This window comes from Terrapene carolina, unplaced genomic scaffold, assembly GCF_002925995.2.
Source record: "Terrapene carolina triunguis isolate 2854851 unplaced genomic scaffold, T_m_triunguis-2.0 Scaffold84, whole genome shotgun sequence".
Lineage (NCBI taxonomy): Eukaryota > Metazoa > Chordata > Testudines > Emydidae > Terrapene > Terrapene triunguis.
In genome coordinates, this window is record NW_020664435.1 from 37,179,240 (window position 1) to 37,193,702 (window position 14,463).

General features: G+C 43.1%; 1 protein-coding gene across 1 annotated transcript in view; it reads left to right on the forward strand.

Annotated features, from left to right (window-relative positions):
• Positions 1 to 2,462: 2,462 nt before the first annotated feature.
• Positions 2,463 to 14,463, forward strand: part of LOC112102190 (macrophage mannose receptor 1-like) — a 58,829-nt gene continuing 46,828 nt past the window's right edge. The window contains exons 1-5 of the mRNA XM_026649424.1: positions 2,463 to 2,683; positions 5,495 to 5,656; positions 6,481 to 6,594; positions 9,568 to 9,714; positions 10,981 to 11,163. Coding sequence (XP_026505209.1) covers positions 2,623 to 2,683; positions 5,495 to 5,656; positions 6,481 to 6,594; positions 9,568 to 9,714; positions 10,981 to 11,163 — 667 coding nt within the window. The 5' untranslated portion in view covers positions 2,463 to 2,622. The remainder of the gene's footprint in view (positions 2,684 to 5,494; positions 5,657 to 6,480; positions 6,595 to 9,567; positions 9,715 to 10,980; positions 11,164 to 14,463) is intronic.

Sequence of the window (14,463 nt, forward strand, 5' to 3'; positions counted from 1 at the left end):
TTGCATCAGTCCAATGAAGTAAATGGGATAATCTTGCTGATGATGTGTGTCCTGGGGCTAATGCATGTCTGAGTGGTCGGGACTGGTACTGCAGGATGCTGCTGTGATGGTAGCAGATACAAAGCAATTTATTCAGATAGGAAGAGTTATTATTGTACTTTACAAGCAGTTTTAGGGAACTAATGGTTTAAATGGTTTACATGGTTTCAAATGGGACTAATTAACATTAAAAAATGAAAAAAACATTACAACTCCCTCTTCAGTTTTAAAATGTCTTAAATGGTAAGATTCAGGATTATATGTATTTCATGCAGGAACATTTTCAGGGTGTCCATGAGCCAAACTAGTCTTTGCTTTAAATTACACATTGACTTTGTAGTCTATGTTCCTTTCTTTAGAAGGCAAACTTTAATTTATACCACTGAATATTACTAAGAGTCTGTGGTATGTAGCAATGAGTAGAGATAGAAACATCAATAAGACCCTACAAAGCATATTCCTTTTCAGTGGTGTAGCCATTCAGTAGAATAGAAATGCCTTGTACACACTTGGAATATATATTTAAAAAGTATTCCCAGGTGTAATATAATTAGAATCACAAAATATTTTAATATTTGCTATGCTACAATATACCAAAATGATAGTCTGACAATGTGTACACCTATGTAGTTGAGAAAAAGTTCTCTTTCCATTAGCTATGTCTGGAGGATATTCTAAATCTTTGTGATTGGAAGTTTTGGGGGGCAGGGACTGTCACTTCTGTGTATGTGTAAGTTCCTTGCACAATGGGGCTCAACCTGATTAAAGCCTGTAGGTGTTGCCACAATGTAAATATTAAGTAGTAATAATTAATACCAATGACAATGTATGATTTAAAAAAAACCAACCATGTGGTTTTGGGGATGCTGTCATGCCGCAATTCCATGAGCCTCCATCTTAATAAATACAAAGGTACTGATTGAAGCCAAGAAAAAAAAAGCATTTGTTCTCTTCAGGCAAAATTAACAACAGAAAATGAAAAATCTTGGCCAAAACAGATATTCTAGAGAATACTGGTGATATTGTTGAGGGGAAGGATTATATTTGCTTTGCTTTTCGTTGCTGTTAGCTATTTTTGTCACAATTTCAAAAGGCAAAATTCTGTCGGCTTTGTCCTTAATTTCCTACTATCTGTATATTAAGCTTCTATAGAATTTTATTATTCAGCAATTCATTCAATTCCTCTTTTTTATTTTGGTCTTGCAGACTTGCTTAAGGATCTGCCTTTCCCTCTGAGTTTTCTGCTGTGTAGCCAAATCAGGCAGGTTGACTAATTCTTGTATTTAGGCATCTCCACTGTAATAATAGCAGAGATTGATGAGTTTTCCTGCTGTCACAGCTTCCCTTCAGATTCTGAATAAATATATTATTGTGCTTGAGATGGTTATTTCACCTCACACATGTTTTATAATTTCATGTCCCAACTTCTCTTAACTTCAGTGAAAGGAAAGAAACTGGTGGGGTTTGTCTAGATGGAGAAATTAACTGACATAGCTATGCCAGTATCATTATACAACACCCCAGGTGGACACTAATTCTGGAAGAATAGTTCCTTTTTCCGATTTAGTTTAATATGCTTATACCAGAAATGCGATGTCAGTAAATTGCACTGTGTAGACAAGACTGTAGTTTTGTCTGACAAAGTATTCTGGTACAAAGTCCAGTCCTCATACATGTACTATGGGAATGGGATTGGCCTGTACAGTCAGACTCACCCCTTCTACCTCTACCACCAGGAAATGTGGTGGTAATGTTCACCAGTTCAACAATATAACGTACAGAACTGTTGAATATTCTCACTGCAGGTATTTAGATAAATGTCATGACCTTTCTTGAAGAAGGCCCTTGGAAGTGGTGTATGACAGTTGTCTAGTCCCTACACAGGAAAGCTAGAAATTACCTTTGAAGTGCACTGTTTCTGAGATCCCTTTTGGCCAGATACCCAAAATGTGTATGCTGAGGCTGGCACATCTGACCATCCTAATTCAGCAATCTTTGTTTTCAGAATTAAAATTCTGCTTGTCCTGCAGGGTGATTTTTAACTGAATAACGCTGTAAAGTTAATTCCTTACCTTCCAGACAGGTGGAAATGTGAGCTGCTACCAACCTTACTGGAATACTGGGAGTGTTGTCTCACTATCTATCTGAGGTATACAGTTTAAATGTAGCGGCTGAGCTTTTATCTGTGTTCTGCTGCAGGCTTGACACTGTTAGCTCCCTAAGATCTTTTAGCGATTTCATTGGCCTGGAAACCCAACAACTGACCCAACATTGTCCCAGGAAACTGCACTGAATTGTAACCACTTTGTTTATCACCTGCATTTCTATGGAAAGAGACTTTGCCCTCAGTAAAGAGCGATTCACTTACAAAAGCAAAGTTTGCTCTGTTAATTCCTGCTATTTCAAAATGTCACATGTGACAGGATAGTTCCTTATTTAGAGCCCAGAGCTTTCCCCTGATCTGTCAGCCCTTTGAAACATAGTAGGACCTGCCAGACTGCTCCTTACAGAAGGATTTTATTGACAGCAACTAATTACCATTCATCACTTAGTGGAAAGGAAGAAAGGAATGAAACATTTGCCATGACATTCTCCACATTGCTTGTTTTCCTCTCTCTCATTCACAGTACTTTGCAGCTGCTGGGTAAGTCTCCATTTTGTGTCTACTGTAAAAATTGGATATTAAAGGTCTTCACCTCATGCTTTTCCTTGGGCATTTTGCTACTCTGTTTGGTGTAGAGTCTGGCTATTCTTTCTTTGTTATTAACCGTATAGCTGTGATGGGTGGGACCCGCCTCAGGGAAAGTTGCAGATTCACATAGGATGCAGGGGAAGGCACAGGGCCTAGTAGGATATCAGAAACAGGTACAGAGGGAGAGAGAGGACAGGAACTTTAATTCTGAATGTCATGACTTGCAAATGGTTGTGGCCAGCTTATTGATGGCTCTGCATGGGTGTGCAATGGGGGAAGAAGGTGTAAATAGCTTTCTCTGCCTTCCCTTGCAATTGCATCCCTTGTGCAGTGATCCCCCATAGGACAGTTGCTTTGTGGAGCCATTTCTTCATGGCAGCATTATCCAGGTCTCTACCCTCTTTGAGGAAGAGACTACAAGAGCAGGAAATTGCTTCCCTCCCCCCCCCCCCCCCCCCGACATTAAGCTGGAGTCTCATTTCTGATCTGGTCAGTGTGTTTACATGATGGATGAAGGAATGGATGTAGATGATAAAGGGAATCTCTTTATCATCTACACTGCAATCGGAGGTGTGAATTCAGCTCAGATAGGCATACCCATTCTAGCTTTAATCTAGCTAGTACTGGTAAAAATAGCAGTGAAGATGTGGCCGCTCAGGCTTCATTGCAGACTAGCAACACGAGTACATGCCTAGGGTTCCAGGCAAGCTTGTTCAGCCTGAGCAGAAGCCCATGCCACTGTGCCTTCACTGCTATTTTTAGCTGTGCTAGCTAGATTAAAGCTAACACAAGTATGCCTGCCCGAGCTGCAATCACGTCTTTGATTGCAGTGCAGACATACCCAAACATATAAAGTGTGTGTGCGTGCACATAGATAGAAAGAACCTACATTTTTAAAAGTGACATGATTTTGTGTGCCTCTGTGTTTTGAGCGCCCAACTTTAAACACTTTCAGGGGCTGGATTGGGGCAAAAATCACTAGTTAGATAAGAAATCTTAAGTCATATTGTAGGCTGAGCGGTTAGGCTGACCTATTGTTAAGATTGCCCAACACTCTCCATTATAAGACCATACTTTTAGTTGCTTATCACTTTGCCAAACTTTAATTGTTTGGGCTGAAATTTTTCATGGATATCTTCCTCGGGCTGAATTTTTTTGGTTCAGCCACTTCTGAGAATGCGATTAGGGAAAATAAAGTTGTTTTTCAATGTTAAATTCTGATGACTATGGCTTTGGAAAGCGCTAGCATCCCCATGCTTTGCGGAAGAGACTGTATAATTGGCAGAGGCTACCCTTTGTGTCAGGGATCTGGCTTATGCCATTCCTGTGGAAATCTGTCTGAATTTGGTCAAGTTATAAGCCTTTGGAAAATCACAGTTGGCACATATTCCGTGGAGACGACGTATATTTTAGTAACTAAAATCTCTGAAGATTCTGTCTTCACAGACCATATTTGAGCCTCTCACAGCTCCTAGTGTTGACTAAACTGTGCATGAGCCATCCCCACCGATCAGCTGAGCATGCTCCATCCTCTCTCAGCTCTTACAGCTGATCAGACTGCTCATGCACCATTCCCATAGCATAACATCATCTCACAATTCATACATGTGACCAGACTGCACATGCACCATCCACACAGAGTGACTGTGGGGGAAGACCAGTGCATAGAATGAGACATGGGATTGGCTGGGTGAGGGTAGGCCTGGGAGCCAGGGAAGGAAACGGTTGGAGATGGAGATAGTGGATGGTGAATTGAAATTGAATGAGGAGCCAGGGGAGAGTGGGACTGACAGGGCAAGGAAACTGGCAACTGGAACCAGTTGGAGGGGGGAGGAGGTGCAGGGCGGGAATACAGATCTAATGAGGAGCCAGGTTGCATGGGGGATAACTGGGATTGGCTGGGCAAACAGACTGGGACAAGAAGCCAAGGGAGGGGAGAACAAGGAGTCTGGAGAAGGAGACTGGCACTCAGAGCCAGTGGGGACAGAGAGCATGGCCAGGGAGATAGGTGATTGGAGACTGGGGAGAGATGGTGGACACATTAGGGAATGGTGGAGGGAACTGGGAATAGCTAGGCAGAGAGACTTGGAGCATGATGGGGGAGACATGGACTGGGAGAAACTGGTAGAGGGAGTCTGGAGTGGGAGACTAGGACTTGTACAGCAAGGAAATTGGGACTGGGACCAGTAGCCTGAGGAGTGGAGACTGGGACTAACTAGATGAGGAGAATGGGCTTGGGACTGGGAGTCAGCACTAGGACTGGGGCAGGTTGAGGGTTCAAGATTGGGGACATAGGAGTCTGTGCCATCTAGAGCACACAAACCTTCAAAGCCTGAAATGGAACTCAAGATCCCTGAAGTTCACCATTCCTCTGCTGTCAGAGGCGATTGCCCGTGGGCATGGGTGAGCATGAGTGACAGCTCATCTGAATGCCCACCCTTCCCCTTTCACCTATGTTTAAGGCTATCTTAGATTTTGTGAGCAAAAACACATTTAAAATACCCACCCACCCCTAGCTCTCCCCCCTCCCTGCAAAAAAAAATTCTGAAGTTTAGAAGACTATACAAAAATATACACTAATAGAATTCAACTCCTGGTTTGATTTTAGTGTTGCTGTTGCTTTAGAATTGATGGTATTTTACAATTAATATCATATATTGATGGACTCTGACAGATTTTGCATTCCATAGAAGCACAGACTGCATAACAGAGTCTATTTGGGTCAATCATAATTAATATTACATATCTTTCTTCCCTTTCTAGGTGACACTGAAAGATTTTGGACTACAGATTCTTTGACAGGTTTCCACTACCAGATAAACTCCCAATCAGCTCTAACATGGCACCAAGCAAGGAAAAGCTGCCAGCAACAGAATGCAGAATTATTAAGCATCACAGAGATACAGGAGCAAACATACCTGAGAGGTAAACTAACAAAATAATCAAGAGTGAAAACTCAAGGTGACATCTTGGCTGCATTGAAGTTAATGGAAAAACTCGCATTGATGTCTGTGGGACCCGGGTTTCACCCACAGTGATTTTTCTGTTTTTGTGTCAATTCTAAATATATCTCCATGGTCTGAGAAATCATTTCAGTGAGGCAGCAGCATTTACGTCACCCTTTAAAAGGATAAAACACATCCCCCACCCACTAGCCTGCAGTACAGGAAGACTGGCCATTCCCCTTTCGGGGAGCATAGTGACATTGGCCATGAAAAAACAAGAAGCAAGTCCTGGTGCAAAGGTTGTCTCTGCATCATCTGCTTCCTCCCACCACTGTTCAGGAGTAGCCATAATCTGATCCATAGATTAATATGTTTCCTGTAATCTTTAGTGATTATTTATAACTCCAATATATAACTTCTGAATACATGAAGGTGGTTAGTCTCATCCTAATATGGGTGGATTTTACATGCGTCAACTTCCAATAACGCCAATGGAGTTAATGATTTAAGCTCCTTTATAAAAGTCATGAAGGAGGCTTCATAAACACCAGTTTGGAACAGGACCAGAAGAGAGCTAATGAATCTTTCATGTGCTATGTTTGAGCTGAAATGAAAAGTTCATTTATTCCTTTTGTTAGCCAGAAATCTCTGTAACCTTTACACATATATGCTCACATGTATATTGTGTTCCTATTTTCATCTATATATTTTACTAATTGGAAAAGTGATATTTTTATTGACTGGCTCTGTCTGAGAAATGTAAATTTTGGTTCAAAGTTTCATTTAATTTCTTTTGTAATTTAGAGATAACTAAAAATATGGATTCTGCTCTCTGGATTGGACTTAATAGTTTGAATTTTAATGGTGGATGGCAGTGGATGGGTAGCAGTCCTCTCAGATATTTAAACTGGGCTCCAGGTAGGTAAATCTGTTTATAATAATCAAAATAGATCTTCTGCTGGTGTAAAGTGGTACAGCTCCACTGAAGTCACTGATTTACACTAGCTGATGGTCTGCCCCATCATTTTTAAGAGTAAAATTCTCTGATGCACATTATAGATTTCAACACCAGTATTTTTTATCACTACAAACATGGAACTGTCTATAGAAATGAATATCATTTGGAGTTAATAATCACAAAACAGATCTGATCCGAATTTTTCCTTAAAATGTAATCCAAAAATGAAAAATATAAATCGAAGCTTCCAGAAGCAGCAAAATATTTAGGAAATAAAGGCATTGCATCTTCTTCACATATTCTAAATATTATACACCGTTAGAGAAAAACTGATGCTTCATCAAAAATCTTCAACACATTCTATTTAGAGAACAGGGGCCACTGCATCCTTTGATGACAGTGTAACTGGAATAATGCAGTAGAAATCAAGCCCATTGCTGCTTATATAGTCTATTACATATTTTCTATTTTTTATTTCTAAGGCCAGTTGCATGAAATCTTGATTGTAACTTGTATGTGTTCATCTGCTCTTGTAGCTTATTTGTTGCTGAAATCAATAATCCAATGCTGTGACAGGGTATGATTCAGGGGGGAACATGATGGTTTCCAAGCTGCTTCCACAAAATAAACTCTGGCCATGTAAATTGACAAATGAACAGCTGCTCATAGTAGATTGTGCAGATGTTCAAAATATGATCATGTGAACTGCTAGGCTACTCCTCAGTAGGTCTTGAATATACCCATGGGCTCCACTGGGCTCACTAGGCTTGGCTCTTTGATTAAAGAAAAAGGAAAAAAAGCAGATCTGTCTTCCAAACTCTACGCACTTGTGGCACCAAAATAAGACATCACTCACAATAACTTGTGTGGATCTATCCTTCCCTCTCCACCCTTTCTGATATGTACAATGAAGTAATCAACAATGTTGACATTTAAATTATCATTACTGGGTATCTGCATTAACACCTCACAGAAATGAACGGGGCAGTTCACACCACTCAGAGCTATTGCTCCAGGGTCTCTGCAGACACATCTCTGCAGCTTAGGCCAGGTCTGCACTACAAAGTTATGTCAACATAAGCCACCTTGTGTCGACTTAGGCCTTAGCTACACTTGCAAGCTAGAGCGCATTAAATCAGCCCCGTACACCCTAACTCCAGAGGTGTCCACACTGGCAAGGCACTGGTAGATCGCCCAGACTCGTGGCTGGAGCGCCCCTGGTAATTCACCTCCACGAGAAGCATAACGCTTGCTGTGCCCCGGCTGGAGCACCGCGGTGCCAGTGTGGATGCCCTGGTCTGTTAATGCGCTCTGATCGGCCTCCAGAAGTGTCCCACAATGCCTATTCTAGCCACTCTGGTCATCACTTTGAACTCTATTGCCCTGCCCTCAGGTAATCAACTGTCAGACCCTCCCTTTAAATTCTCTGGGAATTTTGAAATTCCCCTTCCTGTTTGCTCAGCAAGGTGTGGAATGCTCTCAGCACATCTTTCCAGGTGACCATGTCTCCACGTGCCAGGCGATCCCCAGTATGGAGCAATGGTGAGGTGCTGGACCTCATTAGAGTTTGGGGGGGGGGGGAAGCTGTCCAGTCCCAGCTGCGCTCCAGCCGTAGGTATTACGATACTTACGGGCAGATATCAAGGTCCATGAGAGAAAGGGGCCATGACCGGGACGCACTGCCGTGCAGGGTTAAAGTGAAGGAGCTGGGGAATGCCTACCACAAAGCATGGGAGGCAAACCACCGCTCTGGTACTGCCCCCATGACCTGCCGTTTCTACAAAAAGCTGGATGCAATACTTGGGGGCGACCCCACCTCCATAAAGAATAAACAGGAATCTTGACTCGGAACAGAGGTTATTTTACCTTTGAATTTTGCACAGGTGTGACTGCTGCAGGAATAGGGTGTCCAGTCCTGATATCCACAATTCAGGAATGATGTTGATAAATTGGAAAGGGTTCAGAAAAGATCCATGAGAATGATTAAAGGATTAGAAAATATGCTTTATAGTGATAGATTCAAGTGTTTAGCTTACCTGAGGCCTGGTCTACACTACGACTTTAATTCGGATTTAGCAGCGTTAATCCGAATTAACCCTTCACCCGTCCACACTACAGAGCCAGTTAATTCGAATTAAAGGGCACTTAAAATCGATTTCTGTACTCCACCTCGACGAGCAGAGTAGCGCCTAAATCGATTTTGTTAATTCGAATTAGGGTTAGTGTGGCCGCACACCACCGAATTACTGTGGTTAAATTAATGGGGTAGTGTGGCCGCACACCACCGAATTAATGTGGTTAAAAACCGAATTAATGTGCTTAGTGTGGCCGCGCACAATCGAATTTATACAACCTGTTTCCCAAATTCGAATTATCTAAATTCGGATTAATCCCGTAGTGTAGACATACCCTAAGAGAAGGCTACGGGGTGACTGTCTATATGTATCTACATGGGGAACAAACATTTAATAATGAGCTCTTCAGTCTAGCAGAGAAAGATATAACACAATCCCATAGCTGGAAGTTGAAGCCAGACAAATTCAGACTGGAAATAAGGAGTAAATGTTTAATGGTGAGAATAATTAACTATTGGAACAATTTACCAAGAGTGATGGTAGATTCTCCATCACTGAAATTTTTAAAATCAGGATTGGCTCTTTTTCTACAAGCTCTGCTCTAGGAATTATTTTCGGGAAGTTCTGTGGCCTGTGTTATACAGGAGGTCAGGCTAGATGATCCCAAGGTTCCCCTTTGGCCTCAGAATCCATTAACTTTTTTCAGTTTGATTAATCTGTGCAGCTGATAGTGCTCTGCGTCTAGTCAGTTTAACAATCATAAAGGCAAGAGAGATCACCAAAAAATTGTTCCTTCTATTGGTGACATGATTTTTTGCAGTGATTACATGGAGATTCTGTTTTATCTGTTTGTCAAAGGAAGCCCCATTCCAGCCCCTGGTAAACTCTGTGCCATGCTGAATCCCAGAAGAGCTTCTAAATGGGAAAACCAGGCATGTAATCAGAAACATGGCTACATTTGTAAAAGGGGAAACTCCACTTCAGAGTCTCTCAATACGCCTTCAGGTAAGTGTGTTAATTTAATAAAAGGTGATTTTTTTTTTGTAGAAACTGCAGCCTGCAAAGATGTGCAATGGATAAAAAGGAGATGCATTTTGATCACCATGAAATTACAGTGGAAGTTATTTTTTTAGCCAAGAGCAATGCTTTAAAAACACCCGTGTGTGTATGTGCATGCCTTGTGTGTCCCCACCTGCTTGTGCACAAATTTTCTATATTGCTTGGTACAAAAGGCCATTATCCTATATGAACCACTCTGGGAAGAATTCCATTATTCCATTCATCTAAAGCAGGATGGCTAAATTTTACACAACTAAAAGCCATACTGGCAATTTGACAGGAGCCAAGGATTGAATTTGCATAAACCATAATTGTAATTTCATGTCCCTAATTGCACAAAAGGCACACACCACAGCCACCCTAACCTTTAATGCAAAGAGTCAGTCTGTGATGACTACAGCATGCAACATTTCATGTCCATCTGAGCAGGACAGCAGGAGCACTAGTTTTCATTATCCACGTCTCTGTATTAAAAAGCGGCCATGGGCTACATTTTACATTTCCTTGGACTACATTTAGACTGCAGGCTGCCTTTGACCTAAAGCATACAAATGACAAGTTAATAGCAGTCATATGCTATACCTAGAAGTGATCTTCAATAGGCTGTTTCCCAGGGATGCTTTGAAAGCTGCTGTAAATGCTCAGTGACAAACTTATTAAACTAGATAGAGATTTTATTTAAGAATATTTTAACTGACAATAATAACATGAGAAAGAAATGAGTCAAGATTTTTTAAAAAGGGGACCTAAAGTTACGGTCTGAAACCTGTATTTAGTCACCTAAGTGGCCCAATGTAAAAAGGTGACAATTTAAAGACGAGACAATTAGTTGCAGTAGTTTACAAAATTATTTCTGATGGTCAGTTACTTATAAGCAGTTACTAGAGATTTAGACCATGAGTGTCAATACCTGAAATTTCTAGGGAGCTGCACTATATGACAAGTCTGGGTAGATCTGTCCAAGTCTGGGTATTTAAGATATTTAGATGTTTAAATGATAAAGAACCATATTTTATTTATATTCACATTTAACATATTTAATATTAGTCATATTTTAATTCTCACTAGAATGTTCTTGAATTTCTGACCTCAAATGTCACCTATATTCAGCTAGATCTCCTGTATTTTATGCGCAATAACAGAAAATACTGTCAGTCTCATTTACTTTGTTCTCTTTTACATTGCTCTAAAACATTTTTATTTTGATTTTAGATCACTTGGGGCCTATTAAATGCCCAGATGGGTGGCTGCCATATGCAGGTCATTGTTACATGATTCACAGAGAGCCCAAAGTATGGAAAGAAGCTTTGACTTCATGTAAGAAGCAAGATGGAAATTTGGCGAGTATGCATAATATTGCAGAGAACAGCTTTATTGTTTCTCAGCTTGGCTACAGTAAGTATTACTACAGGCAACTGTTTTGTCTGTAGTATTTATAATGAACAGTTAGCTGGTTTTTATTTTGAACACTACTGCTAACATTTATAGCCAAAGAATGGATCAGACTTAATGGGTGTTTTTTACATAAACACAGAAGAATATTTTTTGTTTACTTATGAAGTAAAAATCTAAGTATTAAAAAAAGTTGTACAGTAGGAAAGGAAAAATTCTATAGCTTGTGTGTGCCAACCTGCTTTCTTAGTACATAACGGGGGTGAATCTTGTGCCTTCAACCCCAGTCCCATGCATTGGAGGCTGACGAGTTCTGTAGTGACCAAGGTCTTCTCAGCTAGGTCTCAATCCAACATTTGAGCATGTGCTTAACTGTAAGCACTGGAGGAGTCCCATTAAAATTGACAGAACTGCTCATGCTTAAAGTTGAACATGTGCTTAAATGCATTGCTGCATTGGGGCCCTAGTGAAGAACAGTTAGGAAAAAACAACTCTGCTACTTTGTACAAACAAAATATGGGCTATTGTGGTTGGTGTCAGCATAAGCTATTTCAGCTTCCTCTCTCTCTAAGGCCTGATCTACACTAGGCGTTTATGTCGAATTTAGCGCCGTTACATCGAATAAACCCTGCACCCGTCCACACCACGATGCTATTTAGTTCGACATAGAGGTCTCTTAAATTCGACTTCTGTACTCCTCCCCAACGAGGGGAGTAGCGCTAAATTCGACATGGCCATATTGAATTAGGCTAGGTGTGGATGGAAATCGACGCTAATAGCTCCGGGAGCTATCCCACAGTGCACCACTCTGTTGACGCTCTGGACAGCAGTCCGAGCTCGGATGCTCTGACCAGCCACACAGGAAAAGCCCTGGGAAAATTTGAATTCCTTTTCCTGTCTGGGCAGTTTGAATCTCATTTCCTGTTTGGACATCGTGGCGAGCTCAGCAGCACTGGCAACGATGCAGAGCTCTCCAGCAGAGATGGCCGTGCAATCTCAGACTAGAAAGAGGGCCCCAGCATGGACTGATCGGGAAGTCTTGGATCTCATCGCTGTGTGGGGTGATGAGTCCGTGCTTTCCGAGCTGCGCTCCAAAAGACGGAATGCAAAGATCTACGAGAAGATCTCTAAAGCCATGGCAGAGAGAGGATACAGCCGGGATGCAATGCAGTGCCGCGTGAAAATCAAGGAGCTGAGACAAGGCTACCAGAAGACCAAAGAGGCAAACGGATGCTCCGGAGCCCAGCCCCAGACATCCCATTTCTACGAAGCACTGCATTACATCCTAGGTGCGGCCGCCACCACTACCCCACCAGTGACCGTGGACTCTGAGGATGGGATATTGTCCACGGCCGGTTCCTCGGACATGTTAGCAGACGGGGAAGATGAGGAAGGAGATGAGGAGGACGAGGCAGTCGACAGCGCTTGCAACGCTGATTTCCCCGACAGCCAGGATCTCTTCATCACCCTCACAGAGATCCCCTACCAACCGTCCCCAGCCGTTAACCCGGACACAGAATCAGGGGAAGGATCAGCCAGTAAGTGTTTTAAACCTCTAAACATTTATTTTTAACAGAACAGGAATTTTAACAATAACGACAATGGGTTTCTCATGATTAGTTTGCCCTAGGCGCTTAACGTTTCAGTCCCTGGCAGTGCAACTATTAAAAACAAATCTAACAATGTCCGGTTTTGCATGATTGTTCTGCCCAAGCCGCTCTACTGTTTAGTCCCTGCCAGTGCAGCTACAGTAAAATGCGGTCTACATGTCCGGGGATAGAGCAGAAATCCTCCTGGGACATCTCGACGAAGCTCTCCTGGAGGTAATTGGAAAGCCTTTGCATCAGGTTCCTGGGGAGAGCGGCCTTATTGGGTCCTCCGTGGTATGAAACGTTTCCGCGCCAGGAGACCATCAGGTACTCCGGGATCATTGCCCTGCAGAGCATGGCGGCATACGGCCCTGGTCTTTGCAGGCTTTCCTGAAGCATTCTTTCTTTATCTCTGTCTGAGATCCTCATCAGGGTGATGTCGCTCATGGTGACCTGCTTTGAATTAGGTAGGGGAATGTTAGTATTGGGACTGCTTGCCCGTTCCTTTACAGAACTGTAACCGCCGGTTTACAGCCATGCGGTGGAGGCGGGAGAGGGGCGGCATACAGGGATCTTTCCCTGGGACAGCCGCGAGGGGGTGGGACAGGGGCAGAGTTGATGCTTGCCGGATTGCTGGCAGCAGGGACTAGCATTGCTTTCAATGTGAAAGGAGGCCAGTGCTACTATCAAAGTTTTAAGCAGCCACAAGTCTACGGCTTACCATGTCTGCCTGCTACACAAATTCCGGTGTCCTGCCCCGCTTCTCAAATCGGCAGTGCAAGACCCCAGGCACTGAATGCAAGGGCCGAAAATTCGACCTTGTCCTGAGTGCGCATGTGATAGGTACAGTGCATGGTCTTGTTCACAGAGAAAGACTATGTTCTTTGTTCACAACTACATTTATCTTTCTGAGGAATTCACTCCCTTTTTCCCATTCCCACAGCCACATCTGCGACTGTCTCCCAACCCAGCCTGGCATCACACTCCCAGAGGCTAGCGCAGATTAGGTGGAGGAAGAAGAGGACGCGGGAGGACATGTTCTCGGAACTAATGGGCTGCTCCCGAGCCCAGGCAGCACAGCAGACCCAGTGGAGGGAGAACTTGTCCCAAATGCACCGGACACACATGGAACGTGAGGAGAGGTGGCGGCAGGAAGACCAGCAGGCGACTCAAACGCTGCTTGGACTAATGAGGGAGCAAACGGACACGCTCCGGCGCCTTGTGGATGTTCTGCAGGAACGGAGGCAGGAGGACAGAGCCCCGCTGCAGTCTATCAGTAACCGCCCTCCCCCGCCACCAAGTCCCATACCCCCCTCACCCAAAGTCCAAAGAAGGAGGGGCGGGAGAATCCGTGAAAACTCTCACTCCACCCCTGCAGACTGCTCAAGCACCAGAAGGCTCTCATTCCCCAAAATTTGAAAAGTCCTTTCCTTCCCGCCTTACCCAAGCCCCCGTCCAAGTTTCACCCCCCAGTTTCATGTGTGGTTGTTAATAAAAAATACGTTTCTGTTCATTACTGTTTCCATCATGTTCTTTAGAGGAGAGTCTGTCTGAAGGGCAGGAAGGGGGTTGGTAATTGGACAGGACAGCAGCAGGGCACACACACAGTGCAGTCACTAGTTACCCTGGTCAGTCTGGGAGGTGGTTTTCATGTTCTGTGGGGGGGGTGGGGGGTTGCTCTGTGACTTTGTGGCGGGGGAGGGCAGTTACAGAT